Source organism: Gallus gallus, chromosome 4 (genome assembly GCF_016699485.2).
Source record: "Gallus gallus isolate bGalGal1 chromosome 4, bGalGal1.mat.broiler.GRCg7b, whole genome shotgun sequence".
NCBI classification, from domain to species: domain Eukaryota; kingdom Metazoa; phylum Chordata; class Aves; order Galliformes; family Phasianidae; genus Gallus; species Gallus gallus.
The window spans coordinates 3,741,015-3,757,368 of record NC_052535.1 but is presented as its reverse complement, the minus strand read 5'-3'; the positions used below and the strand labels follow the sequence as shown (position 1 = coordinate 3,757,368).

General features: G+C 45.8%; 1 protein-coding gene across 2 annotated transcripts in view; it reads left to right on the top strand.

Annotated features, from left to right (window-relative positions):
* Nucleotides 1-16,354, top strand: part of GPC4 (glypican 4) — a 62,747-nt gene that overhangs the window by 32,332 nt on the left and 14,061 nt on the right. For both annotated transcript variants that reach the window (XM_015278449.4, XM_046940986.1), the window contains exon 3: nt 7,441-7,832. In XM_015278449.4, the coding sequence (XP_015133935.1) occupies nt 7,441-7,832 (392 nt within the window). The remainder of the gene's footprint in view (nt 1-7,440; nt 7,833-16,354) is intronic.

Sequence of the window (16,354 nt, the reverse complement as noted above, 5' to 3'; positions counted from 1 at the left end):
TCCCCTGGAGGTGGCTTGTGCTGCTGCCTTGTCAGTGTTACATGTACCTTAGCATCCAGCTGTTTGCACACTGGGTGAACAAGAGCACTGTCTCTGCCTGGGAGAGCTCAGTGCAATGTGAGACGGAGGGAACTGAAGTAACAGGAGTGAGAAAGCTGTCAGCTACTCAGCAGCACAGGTCCTCCTCAGGCTCTTCAACAGCAGTCATAGGAAGGGAGGCTTAGAAAAAGGTGCATGTGTCAAATACCTTTGAGTGCTCCAGAAAGCTCTTAAGAAATGCAGGATGAAGGTTGAAGGGACTTGCTTCAAAGTTTCACAGCTGCTGTTTGCTGTGTTGGGGTGGGAAGTTGGTGTTTTGGTACCAGCTGGACCCAGTTCTAAAGCTGCTGGGTAGTAACAGGGGAATGGGTGTGGTGGAAATTAGCCAGGAGGAGGCTGGAGGGCAGCAGGGAGAGGCAGCAGTAAGGGAGGAGTGCTGGGGAGGATGGTGTTGAGTCGTGGTTGCTGGGCTGGGAGCTTGGGATGAAGGATGTTCTACCTGGGGATAAAACTGCTATAGCAGGAAGCATGAGCATGGAAAGTCCCTGGAAATGCAGGTGAGGAGGGTACTAAGCTTGTGTTCGTCCTTCAGGATGCACCAAGAAGGGACCAGAGCACTTCTGCTTTCCTAATTGTTAGGATAGGTGTTAGGTGGAGCAGGACACGATGTGCTGTTGTTTGCTTCTTGAATCACAGGCAGTAGTCCTGATACCATTCAGTGCTTTTATCTTCCTTCTCTTTTCATTGCTTCTCTTCCTTTACAGAGTTTGATCACTGTGTGCCAGCACTGGTCTTGGGCTGAGTGTTGGCTTCCCTGAGCTCCTGCCAGCCCTGGGGTACGGTTCAATGTTCCTGGGCCCCCCAGAAACAAGAAGTTCTAGAAATCTTTTGGGTTTGTTTGCTTTTAGGTTATTATTTTTCTCTTTTTCCCCTCTGTGAGGTTGCGTCCCACTTGTTTTTTTTTTTTTTTTCTTTTTGTCTTGAAGCATTTGAATAATTAAGCAAAGTTCTGGGAGATTTGACAGTGCCTCCCAGCTCTCTGAGGCTCACATATCATGGCTGTTTCTGTGACACTGGTGTGATTTAAGCCTGTGTTTCTTCTAACTATGCGGAAGAGTTCTTCCCATGTCAGTAAGTGCTAACACATGTTTGAAAACAGGACAGAGGAACAGCTTGTGGATTTGCCCAGCCCTTCCTGAGTTCATATTCAATAAATGTGTTAACACTGTGTATTCATCGGTTTCTCAGCACTTCTGGAAAAAGGTTGTTAAGCTATGGTTTGTTTTTCCCTGGTGGAAATTACAAATGTGATATATGTAATAAAGGAAGTGAAAGCGTATTAAAAGTAATGAGGCACATTTAGGAAAAGAAATCTTTTTTTTTTTCCTTTGGAGTAGGTGGCATAGCTGCTGATGGTTTCAGCTTTGAGGCGAACGAAGCTGTGAAACATTGGTGCCTTTTCCTCCCAAGTCTCTTCTACCTGTCTGATGTGAATCCTGCATGCGTTGTAGGAGGAGCTGCAGGGTGGGCTTTGCATCCACAGATGCACCTATACAAGGGGATGGGGGTAGCTCTTCTGTGCTGAGTTGGGCAGGAGTGTCTGCCTGGGAATCCATCTTGCTGCTATGCACGTTTTATAAGTAAACCATTTCATGGGAAAGTATAATTAATCTCTTTGTGGCAGCACTCTGCTGCATACACTAGAAAGCGTCATTATCTATACAGACAAGCAAATTAAAGGTTTTGCTAAGGCAGACGGTCCTTAATTAATCATAATCTGGACAACATACTGAAAGTATACCTGAAAAGGCAGGTGGCAAATTATCTAAAACTAATTAGCTGTGCCCATAAAAATACAGCATATACCCTCTGTGTGCTTGAATCTGATTTTATTTGTTTCTTAAGGTGAGCTGAATAATTGCACGTCTACCAGTTTGCATAGTTAATTTGGAAATGTTCAGAAGAATAACTCCAAGCCCAGTTGAAAACATGGCTATAAAATAAGCAGACCTGATGCGTGGGAAGCTTAGAACGTCTGAAGGCTGCTGGGAAAGGAAACATGTGGCGTAGCCCTGGTTTGGAAGGACACACGTACACCCAAACACTGCCAACAAAGGGGCACCTGTGCAATGAGGAAATACAAAGCAGAACTTCACACCCCAGGGTGAGCAGCTCTGGGTTGAGCTCCGAGGGCTCCTGGATTGGAGCATGGAGGTTGTGCTGGGGCTGGAGGGAGCTCGGGCTGGCTGTTCTGCCCTCCTCACCAGTGTTTGTAGGGAAATGCCAAAATGGGCTGTGGCTGTACTGCACTGTGCCCCTTTGATGTGTTCTTCTAATCTCCAGGAGCTGCCTTTTGATTTAGGTAGGGCTGTGCTGTACAGCTGAGGGCTTTCCCCCATCAAAAGCCGTCTAATATGAAAATCCCACTCTAAATATCTGAAAACGTTAGCACGAGAAATAGGAAAATGTTACATCCGTTCCTCTTTGAGGATGTTTTCAGATGAGACCTGTGAACTCAGCATTAAAAAAGCCCAAGGAAGTGGATTTATGGTCTGTAGGTGGAATTTGCCCTGTGCCCTACAATGGGTGGAGTGATTGTTTCTTCAAATAGCTAATGTTATCCACAGCCTGGAAGGAAGGTTGTTTAGAATTCTTCTGGCTGTGGAAACTGGTGTAATGTGGAAGCACCTTCAGGAGGTGCTGGGTTACCGCCAGGGCTGGTCTGCCCTCAAGCTGCAAACAGGTGATTGCTCCTATTACCTGAAAAAAGGAAATTGCCAAGTGACTGTGGTTAAATTTTCCCATTGTGGAAGTTTGTTTTATGGAAGGGCTTGTTTAAAAGCAGGAATTCCTTTTCCTCCAGGTCTCTCATTGCAGAAATATCAGATGTGTTGTGTCCAGTCTTTCTTACTTTTTCCTGACATCCTAGATTTTCCCCCGAGTGCTGGCATTGAAATTCTATGCTGAAATTCAAACGTGTTAGAAGAATAAACATAGCCCAGAGCTGTAGGTTGCCTGTCTGCAGATTACATCCTTTTCTATCTCGAGAAGTTAATTGCATTATAAATGTCATCTTCCTCTGAGCAGCGAAGTCCGTAGGGTCCAGAGGATTTACTTACAAATTTCAGAGTTTCATCCCGGGGTTAGGAAAGATTTTCTGGCTGCTGCCATAGGGCAGCTCTGCAGATGACAGCCCTGGGACTATCTGAGGATGGTGTGGCCGAGCTCTGCTCCCTTCCTCCTGGCACCTTCCTGAGTGACAAGGTGGTTTTCCATCAGTGGGTCTCAGCTGAGGTGTGGAAAGTAGTAAAACGTGCAAGCAGAAATACATTTACAAGGAGTGTGTAAGGTGTTGGGAAGGCAGCGTTTCTTAGGGAGATGACAGCTCATTATACACCTCCTTACAGTCTGCAGCGTTCAGTAAGTCATGAATAACACTGATACCAAACACAGAGTGATTGGTAAAGGTGCTCGAAAGTGGGTTTTCAGGAAGACTCCTTGTGGAGGATTTCTGTCTAAAGCAGCCTCTGTTTCGGTGAGATTTCTGCATTGATACCGACTGCTCAGATGCTGCCCCTTAACTTTGCACAACCCGAACATGGTGCTGCTGTCCGTTGTTCTTAGCACCTTGTCTGCTGTCTGTCCTGCAGCTTGTGTCCCAGCTTGTGCCGCAGCCTTGCTGGCACGTGCCTGCGACCTGCATCTGTGAGGATCAGACCCAGCAAAATGGCAATTTTCTCCCTGTAACCCAAACAGCTCTCTGTGCTCTGCTATTAGCTTGGAGACCAGGGAGATGGGATGTGCTGGATTTGCTTGAAAACCACTTCGCTGCTCCTGAGGATCCCTTGGTGAAACCCTTCCTGATTTTGTGTGCTGCTTGCTTTTGTCTGTTTGTCTGGGGACCACCCCTTGGTCTGTGAGTTTAAACAAGATAACCGGGAAGCCAAAGCGAGCCTGACATCTCTCTGGATAGCAGAGTCTCAGAGAGCACTGGCAAACTATGATTTGTCGTCTGTGAAAAATGTTTGCATTTGACAGCTTTTCACTGGAAGCCTGTCAGAGTGATAATTTAATGAGTACAGATTGCTTGCAACACAGCTGTAAAACGTGCTTTTACAGTGCTGTAAAATAAGCAACCAAGTCCTTTGTGTGTTTGCTTTGTTTGAGAACAAGTCAACTTCTAATACAAATGAAAGGTGGTCATTTATTTTACCCAGCAAACAGCCAAGACGGAAGAGAGGAACCTGCCATTTTTCTTCTTGTGGTGGCAAGGTTAATGCTGGGTTACACTGGCGTTTGCTAATCAGCTTGTTTCTGTGAAGGGGAGGATTAATATCTAATGAGACAGACTGAGTTACCAGTCAGATTAGCACTGAAGTCATAAAAAGGACTTTTGGACTTTCCTCTCTTTGCTGCAGGTGTCTTTACCCCTGGTTTGTACAAGGAAAAGGGTTGGTTTCTCACCCAAGCTCTTTAAGGGGAGAGGGAAGACCCCTCGCCCCAGTATCATGCTTTTGGTGTCTGTCTTCCTTTGGCCTCCTGGGCTCTCACCCACACAGCACCCTCCATAGACCTGGTGGGGCTCAAATGGCCCAGCCATCCGCACAAGGCCTATGGACCCCCACCTACGCGGCCTGGGCTGCACTGGGGAAGCTTTGCAGGATGGGTGCCAGCCCTACAGACACACGCTCTTCTGTCCACCTCCCCTTCTTAGCTGGAAAGTGACACTTGAACGTGTATTTTCTGACTGTGAGAACGATTTGCTGGCTCCTGAGCCAGAACCGACAGCTTTGCACCTGCACGGTGCGTCCTTCAGCCATGCAGTGTGGGGCTTTCAGAAGCGGCTGGTTTTGGTGGGAAGTTTTCCTTTCCTCTATTTACCTTCCTCCTAGGCAAGGAAAAGCTGTTGGCGAGAAGACTGCAGGTGCACAGATGTTTACAACTAATCAGGTTTATGGTTTTTTTTTTTCCCTTTGTTTGTTTTTTAGGATAATTAATGAGCATACCTGGTTTTAGCCCAGATTAAACTTTGTGAAGGGATGAACTGCTCTAAAGTCTGAATCAGTTTATTCAACTTTCAGTTCAGAACATAACCAGTAATTAAGTCTAGGCAGGAGAATGAATTGGTTTGGCAACATAGATGTACTGCTTGAGATAACTTTCTTGGCTTAAAACGTTGCGTTGGGTTCCTTCAGACCAGTGGTTGGAAATATGTGATAGATTTCACATCAATGTCATTTTGAAATGCAGTTGTTAGTGAAGAGTTCTGCTGACGCATCTGCCAGATCTCGTGCCTGGTATGAAAGTGTTTAAGTAAACAGCTTATTTGGTGATATTAAAAGGTCTGAGCTAAGGAAGGAAGTGAGCCTTCAAAATGATTAAGTGAATTAGAAATTAATATACACCAAGCTAATCTCTATAGTATAAACTCAACAGAAAAAAATCTTCCTGGAGAGGAAATGCCAGTCATGGGAACGAAAGTGGAGGTTCCTGCTGATATTGGACAGAGGACGTGTCGGGTGTTTGAAATCAATCTCTTCTTCCCTGGATCATTTCTCTTGTGCTCCTAAGAGGCTGCATTATATACAGCTATGTCAACCACCAAGCCCCATGACTTTGTTCGTCAGGAACTCGAAGAATGTTTCAATTTTTCCAGAAAATGTTTTCTGTGTTAGTCTTTGTTTGTACTGGACCACTTTGAAGACTAAAATCTGAACTTCAGCATACTTTAATACATTTTAACAAGGTTTAAATTCACACCACGCCAAAATATTCTACCCCCTCCTTCTAACAACTTCTGGCTTTAAACATTACTCCTTTGAGGATTAAAAAAAAACCAACAGAGGCATGTTTTATTAAAAAATATTTATTGAATATGAGTCACAGAAAAGCAGAGGTCAGAATCCTCAATTGCAGTGGCATGCATAAAATAACCCTCTCCCTCGAGCCCCCCCTGAGGCTGCGCCCTGGGTGCCAGTGTCCTGCTGGGCTCGGAGCACATGGATGAGCACCAGCAGGCTTATGTGGGTTTTGTTTTCCTGGGAGAGTTTTGCAGGTTCTGTTGGGTGGGTGGGGAAAATGTCCATTGTGAGGAGTGTATGCTGGCCACCAGCACATGGTGGAAGTCCCCATGGTACTTACTCTTGCTTGCTGTAGCTCCCTCCCGTGCCAATACAAGTGGAGTTGTGTTCCAAAATGGCCTAAAAAGCTTAATGAATCTCTCCTCTTTATTTTATCTCATCTGACAGAGGTCCAAGGCAAAGATCGTCAAGCAGGGTGATCTTTCATCAGACCTACTAAATGCTGGGTTTTCTCCTTTGAACTGCTGCCACTTACATAGGAGCAGATTGTCTTTTCACTTGTGCTGATGTAGATCAGCTTATTCGCAGTGTCCAGTTTGCCCTCAGCAGTATCTGCACCTCCCTCCATTGGAAACGAAGCCTTTTCCTAAGCGTTGCGTCTTTGGCAGCGCTGACTTGGAGGGGGATGTTCTTTAAACTGACCTGGCAGATGCATGCAGAGTGCCAGATGTCACTGGGTCACCTTGCTGCCGGCGTCAGAGACGTGTGCGTCACTGCCACGGTGCCATGACGGTGTTCCAACAGTGGCTGCTCTCCGGCACCAGTCTGTCTGGTGTTCTCAAACACTGAACTGGAGCTGGCCTTTGCTTTTTGAAAGCCGTGAAACCCGGAGCCGTCCTCTGTCAGCTGAAAAATCTCTTGGCCTTCTTGTCAGTGTCAAGCGTTTAGCCCTTGGATTTTGAGCAAATTCTGGCTTAATTGCACTCTCTTTGTACTGCCACAAACATCTGAAATCCTGTCTGCAATCAGAACCAATTACATAATTAGAGACAGGCCCTGCCCTGAGATCTGGCAGAGCTGAAAGAGAGGAGAAAGAACACAAAGGTAGATTTTTGGGTCTGTTTTTAAAACCTACAGAACTTGTTAGTTTTTGAGGTTGCTTTATCATTGTTGCAGAGAGTGAACTGACAGTAATTTAAAAGAAAGATGCGTTTGTTTAAACCAGCTTTTTTAGAACACTTTTTCTGTTTTACTGTCTGGTAGTTTGGGGCTCCAGAATGACTTTTTTCAAGATGGCTGAATGGTAACATAAGAAACTACTTAATTTTTTCCATTCTGCTGACTTTTGTCATGATATTTAGTATGGATCCAAAGATATTTTACTCATCCAAGCCTTAGAAGGGCTTTGAGACTGGTTTTGAAGGGGCGATTGGCTTTATGAAAAGCATGCAAGAATTTTGAGAAATTATTTGAAAATTAGATGTGGAAACCATTTAAAAAATCAATTTCTTCTGGGTCTCTTTGTGCTGCATTTTCAAGTTAAGCGATGTGCAAATGCCCGATGCCAGCATTTACCGTGACTTCTCTTGCTTTTTCCTAGAGTTCTTCAAAGAGCTTCTCGAGAACGCCGAGAAGTCACTGAACGACATGTTTGTGCGGACGTACGGCCGGTTGTACATGCAGAACTCAGAGCTGTTCAAGGACCTCTTCGTGGAGCTGAAGCGGTACTACGTGGGTGGCAATGTCAACCTAGAGGAGATGCTCAACGACTTCTGGGCGCGCCTGTTGGAGCGCATGTTCCGGCTGGTGAACCCACAGTACCACTTCACGGATGAGTACCTTGAGTGTGTCAGCAAGTACACGGAGCAGCTGAAGCCCTTTGGGGACGTGCCGCGCAAGCTGAAGCTTCAAGTGACTCGAGCATTTGTGGCAGCCCGCACCTTCGCGCAAGGCCTTGCCGTGGCGAGGGACGTCATCAGCAAAGTGTCTGCGGTGAGCTCCGTCTTGTGTTTGTGCCTCCTTCCCATGGTCCTGCCATGGGTCGTGTCTTTCCCTCTCACCAAACTTCTGCAGAACGCTATAGATGCACTTAGCTCTTCCATAGGTGCCTAAATGTGTGATGGGTAGTTGAGCGCAGATGGGACCAGATTCCATGCGTTGGTAGGAGAGCCCAGCTGTGTGTTTTGTGATAGAGGCACATTCTGGAGATGTTCTGCCCATAGGTCCAGTGCTTTAGGCCAACACCAGGGGTGTTTCCCATTTTGGTGCTTGTCCTCCTTTGTATGGAACAGCAACAGGTTGGAAATTAAGTCCCATCTGCAGTGGAAATAAGCATGTTTGCTTGTGTAATTACTGCACATTCTTCTTAATATTGCCCTCAAATTACAGCGAGTCATGGATGTTATGGGCATCTATTAGGGAGCAGCTGATGACTTGCTCCTTGCTCCCAGGCATGGGGGGAGGCTGTTAGCATGAGCAAACAGTACTTCTATGATAACAGTAAACTGGAGCCATATGTGCAGGGCAGGAGCCTGTTGTATTTGATGCTACACTTGTAGCAGAAATCAGGCCTCAGTCTTCCATGGCTGTCCCATTTGGGGGTTCAAACTGATACGCTGTTGTTCAACAGAATGTTTACCTCTCTCTTCTCATAAACCACTATAGAGTGTTCTAAGTGGGATGACTTTGTTTTCTTCCCGGAGACTTGTCTGTAATTTAGTCTGAGTTGTGTGGCATATGGAACAGATGTATTAGATAATCCCCTTAAACTGATTGTGTGAGATAAAAAAATATTAGTGATTTCCTTTTAACAAACTCAGCTCATTTCCTGCAGTCTAGAAGATTTAGCATAATCATTTAATCAAGCAGAAAGGTATACTTTCTCCTTACCTGGTTGCAGAGTAATAAAGCACCCGGCTGGAAGGGCAAGCAGGAGTTTGAATCACCTTAAGTGCAAGGGAAAAAAACAAATAGGAACAAAGAAAAAAGGAATGAGGCACTCTTAGAAGAAGAATGCCATTTTGGAGGCAGCACAAGTAGCTTCAATAAGAGATGATCATTCAAATTGCTTTGACTTACAGGGATAACGTTAAAATACTGTGACTGCAAAAAAAAATCTGTTTCCATGTTATTTTTTCTCGAAGAGAGATGAGAAGAATGGACTGTGATAAGCCCTGCATGTATGTGACAGGACAGAGGATGTTAACAAGGGAAGAGTTTTTGTTAATATTTCCAAGCTCCAGGAGTATGTTGCTAGTGCCAGCCATTGTAGGTTCTTGAATATCTTGGCTCCTCGTTTAATAGCAATGGCACTCATACGTATCTCTATGCTACTCTCATCTAGCTGAGGGTGAGCACTGGGGGGCTCCATGGATGTTATGTGGGGTCCCTTTGATGGGATCACAGAATCCTCCAGCCTCAGAGATGCCGTCCTATGGGGGAAAGGAGTTGTTGTGGGAGGGAGGGTTGGTGCTGGATCAGACCAAGTGTTTGTTTCCATGTCAGATCATGACAAAGCCTCCCGACCTCTTGGTTGAGGTTTCAGATATGGTTGCTCTTATTTCATTTCTGGTTGCTTGGCGTTGTGGTAGATGTCACGGTCAGTAAGAAAGGGAAAAAGAGAATGGAGTTTTCAGTGCTGGGCAGTGAAGATGAAGTATTTGGGAGGTCCGGATGCTGAATGCCAGTATGGCTTTGGAGAATGCGCAATCACTTGATAGACAGTAAACCTGTGTGAGTGAGGGATCGTGTTCATGCTCCATCTGCTCAGAATTCATCAAAACGTCTCCAGGCTTGACACGGTACCACAAGAGCTGCGGTCCTCGCATCTGTTATGAATCAAAGTCGTGAACCCGAGGTGGCACTGTGATTTCTTTTTCCCTTTTGAAGGTCCTCGAGCGTAGAGTTGCCTTCAACTCTGGAATTAATTGCTTGAGTGTGCAAGGTTATCCAGAGACCCACTCAGCTGCAAAAATAGCTCGTGCTCCATGCAGAACTACACTTACTGCACTTTGCACTTCACTTTCACAAATTGCACTGCAGATCGTGCAACAGATATGCTTTCTGGCGTGGTGGCAGAAGTCTGTGCTGCTGGGTATGTAAGCTTTAGTTGCAGCAGTGGGAAGGAATAATCTTTCTAGTAGTGTTTTAGTCTCATTCAGTGAAAACCTAACATCACGTTTCTGTAGGACACAATTGGGAAATGCTATACGTGGGTTTAAAAGCGAATGTTTTTATGCCTGCTGCTTTGTGGTTGCGTTTTGGGGTTTCCTGCATTACATATAGATTAGTCCAGCTTTGCTGAGCTCTATATAATGACTTTATTGTCTTTGCTTCGTTATTATTTTTACTGAGGAGCTGTAGTGGGATGACTGCTTGTGCTGGGGATTAGCTTGAGGGATAAATCTTCATCTTTATGAAAAAATGTCCCAAGGAATGCAAATTAGTTTTAATGCTTCTTGTAACAAGTAAGTCAAAAATTCGTAATTGAAAATTCTCAGGAGGAGAAATACAAACTACTGCGAGATCCAGCTGTTTTTTGCTTTCAAGTGGTGCTGTTAGGAGAGCAAAGAGCACTTTACAGAAGAACAGCATTGAGAGCTTTTTAATGATGCTATATATTTTTACATCTTCACTAGGGAGATGCATTTAGAAGGCATTGTTCTTGCCTAAGTTGGGGACGAAAGGGGAAAAGGAAAAGAATATTGAAAAGCTGCAGATGTGTGACTTCAGAGCCAGACTGCTAGAAAATAACTTCAGTTCAGCACCGATTGGGTCAGAAGGTGTGTGTTGCTGCCCAAATACACAACTGTGAGAAAGCTATATGGTTTTCAGAGAAAGCACAGATTTCTTTTTCAAACTGTGTCTATAAAATGCACTTTAATTTCCCATCCAGGTCCTCCCCCCTCAAATTTCCTAATTTGGGCCCGAAGTACAAAGTTCTCCAGATCTGTCCTGAACTGCAAATACATGGAAAAAAGCCCAGGTTGTTGCTTCTGCCTGCTTGAAATGTTTCCTGCATGGGATTTCATCTATGGCCGCCTGTAGGCCTCCAATGCTTTCCTTTGTCATCTGCTGAAGACTGGTGCTTTCTCTCTGACCTTCCTGCCCCTGCCTTTGGGAGACGGAAATCTGCCCATCCCGTAATCACTCGCTTGCTGCTTAGCCCTTGACAAGCACTAAAATCAGCAGGGTTAAATTGCTGCCAGCGTTGACATTTCCTGCCCCAGCTGAGCGGGCTCTTTTCTGGGGGAAAAAACAGAGCAAATACAGGCCAGAGCCCAGAGTGCCTGAGAAAGGGTGAGAACCAGGAATCCTGCAGTTCTCAAGCTGCTGAGATGTTTCCTTAATTGATGACACGCGGTTAAACCCATGTCCCTGCCTGGGGTCGTGACACCTTTGAGGGCAAAATGCCTGGTGGCTCATTGGGTGCAGGTATGGGACAGAAGTTCCTGTTGTTAAGGGGGAAGAAAAAAGTGAAGAACCGAACATGTTGTCAGCATTTTGTAGGGTCAGGAGTAGCGTGCTTGACCCAGAGCGTAGCAGAGAAGGTCTTTTTTGTTAGAGGTCAAGAGTCAGAAGCAAAGGCCTCTGGAGGATGCAGAGTGCAGCCATGAGGCACTGAATTGCTGCATTTGCACCCCCTCGTCTCTCTACAGAGGTGCAGGTGGAGACCTGGCGGTGGGACCTTGCTACTGTTGTGCCAGTGGGGAGAGTTTGCTGCAGCTACCCAGGAAATTCATGCTGATAAGCTGTTGTCTTGGAGTTTTTACTGTTTTTTTTCCTCCTACACTTACGTCTGATCAGAGCAGTGAAGGCTCCTGAGTCCCTTCCCCTGTGTGTTGAAAGCCATATGAGATGCAGTTGCCTCAACTCAGCTGAGCCTCTGGAAAGGGACTGCTAGCCCATCCTCAGGAGTCCTGTTTGTTTTGTAAGGGACAGACAGCAGCTTCAAAAGTATTATGCAAGAAATGATTTTTAATTTGAAGTGCAGATACAAAACATGTGAGATAGATGCACAGGTTCATGTGAAGAATGCACCTCCTTTGTGATCTAATGTCCTCAAGTGACAATAAAAGCCACGAGGGAGCTGCTGGAGGTGTTTGTGGTGGGTGGAAGAGCTTCTTTGGTATCGCCATTTCTTCCCTAATGAAGTGTGATGATAGCAGCCGAGGAGGGAATTCTCTTGAAACCATTTATGGAAGCTAACTATGGAGGGGGCAGGTAATCTGCCTTCCCACAGCTGCTTGAAAGCTGGAGAAAGAGCCCCATGACTTTTTAACCCTCTTTGCTCTGAGCTGCTCATATCCAACAAGGCATCCGGAGAGCACAAGGTGAAGTTAAACCTGCATGAACCAAGTTACTATGTGAGATCCCTGACCTCCAGCTGCATCTCCTGCAGAGTGGCTCCTGCCCTTCTTTGCATGGATGCTGAATTAAGGCCTCTATCAGCAAAAATATGTGGGCAGTAAGCTCGCATATCCTCCCAGTGAAGTGACGAGGACAGAAATGAAATCTGTTGCTTGCATGCATGTGATGAGAGGAGATGAGGGACAGATGCTGCTGCTCTGTGGGCAACTGAGAACCAACCATAAGAGCCAAGGAGCCCTTTTAGTGCTGTAAAGAGGCCTCTGAAGAGTTATGTCCGGACAGCAATTTGCAAACTGTGGGGCTGTACCGAGGGGCCACAGTGCACAAGGACATTGCCTTCCACGTGCCAAGGGCAAACATCAATGCAGAAAACAATACCAAGCAATTCTCCACATCAAAGATGACCCTGAGAAGACCTGCCAAGAATGTGGCTGCATCTGCCTCAGCTCCAGCCATTTGAGGGTCTGAGCTAGGCATAGCCTTCAAAGCATGCTTGAGCAGCAGTCGTTGCGGGTTTAAGAGGCTGAGAACATGCATGGATGTGGCTGTGGGTTTTGAGCTGATGGCACCATGCAGGAGCATTTTGGTCTGCTGGATTTTCTTCTTCCTTTTTCCATCTTTGCCACTCCCCACTCTGTGATTTGGCTCTTAATTCTGCAAACAATAGGAGGGATAACTAGGGAAGTTTTTTGGTGTCATTGCCAAAATGAGCGGTCTCACTTTTGGGCAAACAAAAAGCTCAGAACTGTGCGCTGTGTCTCTGGGTTGTGGAGAGAGGCAGGTGCTTAGAGAAGGAGCTGTGTTTGGAGGGCGCTTGTGTTTGGTGGCATCGTGTGGGATGGTATAATCCTATGGCTGGTGGCGGGCAACTGCTGAAGAATAGAAACCCTTCAAGATGAGCATGCAGTGGTCTCCTTTTGACACATTAATATTAAAACCGAGCAGGTCAAGTGCACGGTGCGCTGGTTCTCAGGAGCTCTGCTGTTCCCACCTGGCAATGTCACATCTGCATGCATTGAAAAGAGAAAAGGCAAACTGTGAGTAGAGAATTAAGTGTAAATGCACTCTTGAACTTTTCCTCGCTCAGAGGTGACTGTAACCAGACAGATAAAATTGCAGAAGACATCACCGTGGGTATTGAATACTGACGAGGCACAGAGCCGCGCTGTTCCCAAATCTCTCTCCTAAAAGTGCTCTGTTGTGCAACACCTTGGAGGCCCGGATCTGTGGTTAAATCAGATGCTTTCTAAATTATTCATGCACTAACGCTGGGCCAGCAGAGCCTGTTAAACACTGAAATGTGCTGTTAATTCCAAAACACTTTCGTTGGAATATTTGGGTTGGGGAAGCAAACCAAGAACCGCCCGAGTGATCTTCACAGGGAGCTGAATGTTTGACTGGCGCGTGCTCTTGCAAAACCTGGAGTGGAGGAAAATATTACACAAGTAAGGCTGTGTCAGTCCCCAGAACCAACGATGCTTCACTTGCCTTACAACTGCCTGCTCACCTGGAGCATCCCACAGTCCTACAGCTGGTCTTGGGGAGGCTTTTGGGTTTGTTGTTCTTGTTTCCTTTTTTTTTGTCGTGAAATCCTCTTTCCCTGTCACTGAGGAGCTGCTTTCTAAATCTTCTTTCTCCGGTATTGCCCTAATTTGGTTTTTGCGAAGTAAACACAACATAAATCAGAAGTAATTTCACTGTGTTTATTTTCAAACTGTTGGATTTTGTTTTCTGGTGGCTTTGCTGCTGGCATGGCAACGCTGCAACTGTGCAAGCTTGGAAAATAAGAAAGCCTGAGTTATCAGCGTTATTATAAATAGTTATTAAAGCTGACTGGATTTTAAATGTTGTTATTGACATTCTTAATGTTAACTTTAGGGTAGTGAGAGAATGAAATGTGGCTCTGGCAGCTGGTGGGAGTTCCCTGCCTGGCTGCAGCTCCCTGCAGAACTACAGCTGGACCTCTGTCATCCCTCCTCAGCTCTTCCCTCCTTTAGGAGGGAGGGGAGAAGAGGCTGGTTGGGTCTCTGAGCCTTCGCTGCTTGCACAAATTGGTTTCCTGAAGTGTTGGTGGCTTTATGTAGGTTGTTATGGAGGTGTTTCCTTTGGTAGGTGGGTGCTTCAATGGTGAAGTTTCTACCAGCATCACACATCCAGGTGCAAGTGCTAACTGCTAGGAGAAGGCTAAGGATGCAGGGTAAAACATGTGAAAGTTGAAAAAATGTGGTGAATGTGACCAGGTACCCACGAAACTCAAGTTTCCTTCCACAGAGCACGCTTCCTTTTAACAGGAACATGATTGTATCTTCACCAGTTGATGTAAGCTGGGGTGTACCTCAACAAATACGGTATGAAACGTTTGAGTTGAGCACAGAAACCCTGTAATTGTGTTTTCCCCCTTTTTTTGTGTGTGTGAATCTGTAATGTTTTGAAGTTTGTATCCGATACGAATGTGAAGATGGGTGCCAAAACACGTCTGTCAGCAACTTCTAATCTTCACGTTTGTCAAAGCTTATAGACATGGACAAATTGTAGTTTCCATGATGAAACCACGGGGTGATGGATTGCTGCAGTGCATGGAACGGCACGGAAAGGAAATACATTTCACAAGATAAAAGGAGGGGTTTGGAGTGCATTTACTTCTATTACAAGCTTTTAGAGGCTATGTGCACTACAACATACTACCTGGGTTCAAATCTACCGGAGTAAATCCTCTTTGGCAAATAAAGCTTTCTTTGGGACCCAGCTTTATTAGAAAGGAGATTACTTGGTTTTGAGGGTCATTCTAGAGTAGCGTTTGAATGAACTTGAGTTGCTTTCCAAGATAAACACAACCCTAGAACAAAGCATATCTGGGTTTTCTGTTACATACAATGGTGTTTTAAGAGCTTGCACCTGGCATGGCAGAGTGAACATTAAAAGCCTGTGAAGAATTGCCAGTGCAACATATGGCACATCCCTCTGACAGATCCAGAATTGGTCTGGACTGGGCATGGGCGTGTTGCCAGGGGTTAAGGTTCTTGTTGCAGTGGTAGGCGGTGGTTAAGTATTTATCAGTGTTGTAACGAGGTGTAATTACTCATAATCTTCCCTGAAACCCTTTCTTATAGGCAATCTCTATTTGTACTTTCCCGTTGCTCTCTAAAGCCATAAAATGTCAAATCAGGACTGGTGAATTGCTCCTTTGTCTCCCTCCTGCAGTTGTATTGCAAAATAAGAGCTTATCTATGGGGCTACATCCATCGTAAGCTACGGTTCCACTGGGCAGTCACTGTGGGCGAAGGTTTGAAGAAGCCCATGTTGTGTCGTGAGGTTTATCTTAGGTTCAGAATGACCCTGTAATAGGGAAGGAAGCCAAACTCTGTTGGTTTTTAAAATCAAACCAAGTCTTTGTTCCAAGGATGCCTGCAGCACCTAATCTGAGTGAGTGGCCGGTGTCTTCGTAGTGCTATTCGTCAGCAGTGGAACGTGGGAAGGCAGCTTCGGTTTCCCCTGCATCTGCTGGGATCCATAAAGATCAACCCGATGAAATATCAAAGCGGGGTGGATGCTGCAAGGTCACAGCCACTTGGTGTGAACAAGGAGCCTAAGATGGGAAGGCACTGGGCCGATGGTTGTTCATAACAAGCTGCCATGTGGTCCCCTTCATAAAACCTCACCTTTCTATCATGGGGTTGATGGAATCCTCAGCTCTTGCACTTGGCTGAAGGGCATCATGGTGCTATGAACCTTTTTCTGATTTTCTTCCCAGGGAGGATGCAGGGCACTTCTATGAGGATGAGCAGTGCTAATATGGGCAGGATCTGCTCACAGACCTTGGCTAAACGTGGGGATCCTGGCACTGACTGGATTTTTGTTAGAAAAGTTATGGTAATGGGGGTCCTTCAGAACTCTGTCTGTGGGTGTGAGGTGTTGTTTCGTTCCTTCTTCCCCCCCCTCTTCAGCTTTTCTGTTGTTGAAGGGCTGGACCATCTGGCTGGCAGATGATACCTTTACATTTGTCTGTTTTCAGTTTTCCTACTATAAATCATCTGATTTAGCTGTTTTCTGTTGCATGAGCTCTTCCCAGCGTTTGAACTAGCTCTGCCCCAATGGGGAGCATTCTGCTGGGGCTCCTGCTCCCGCTGCGCCTTCCAGACAGCCGT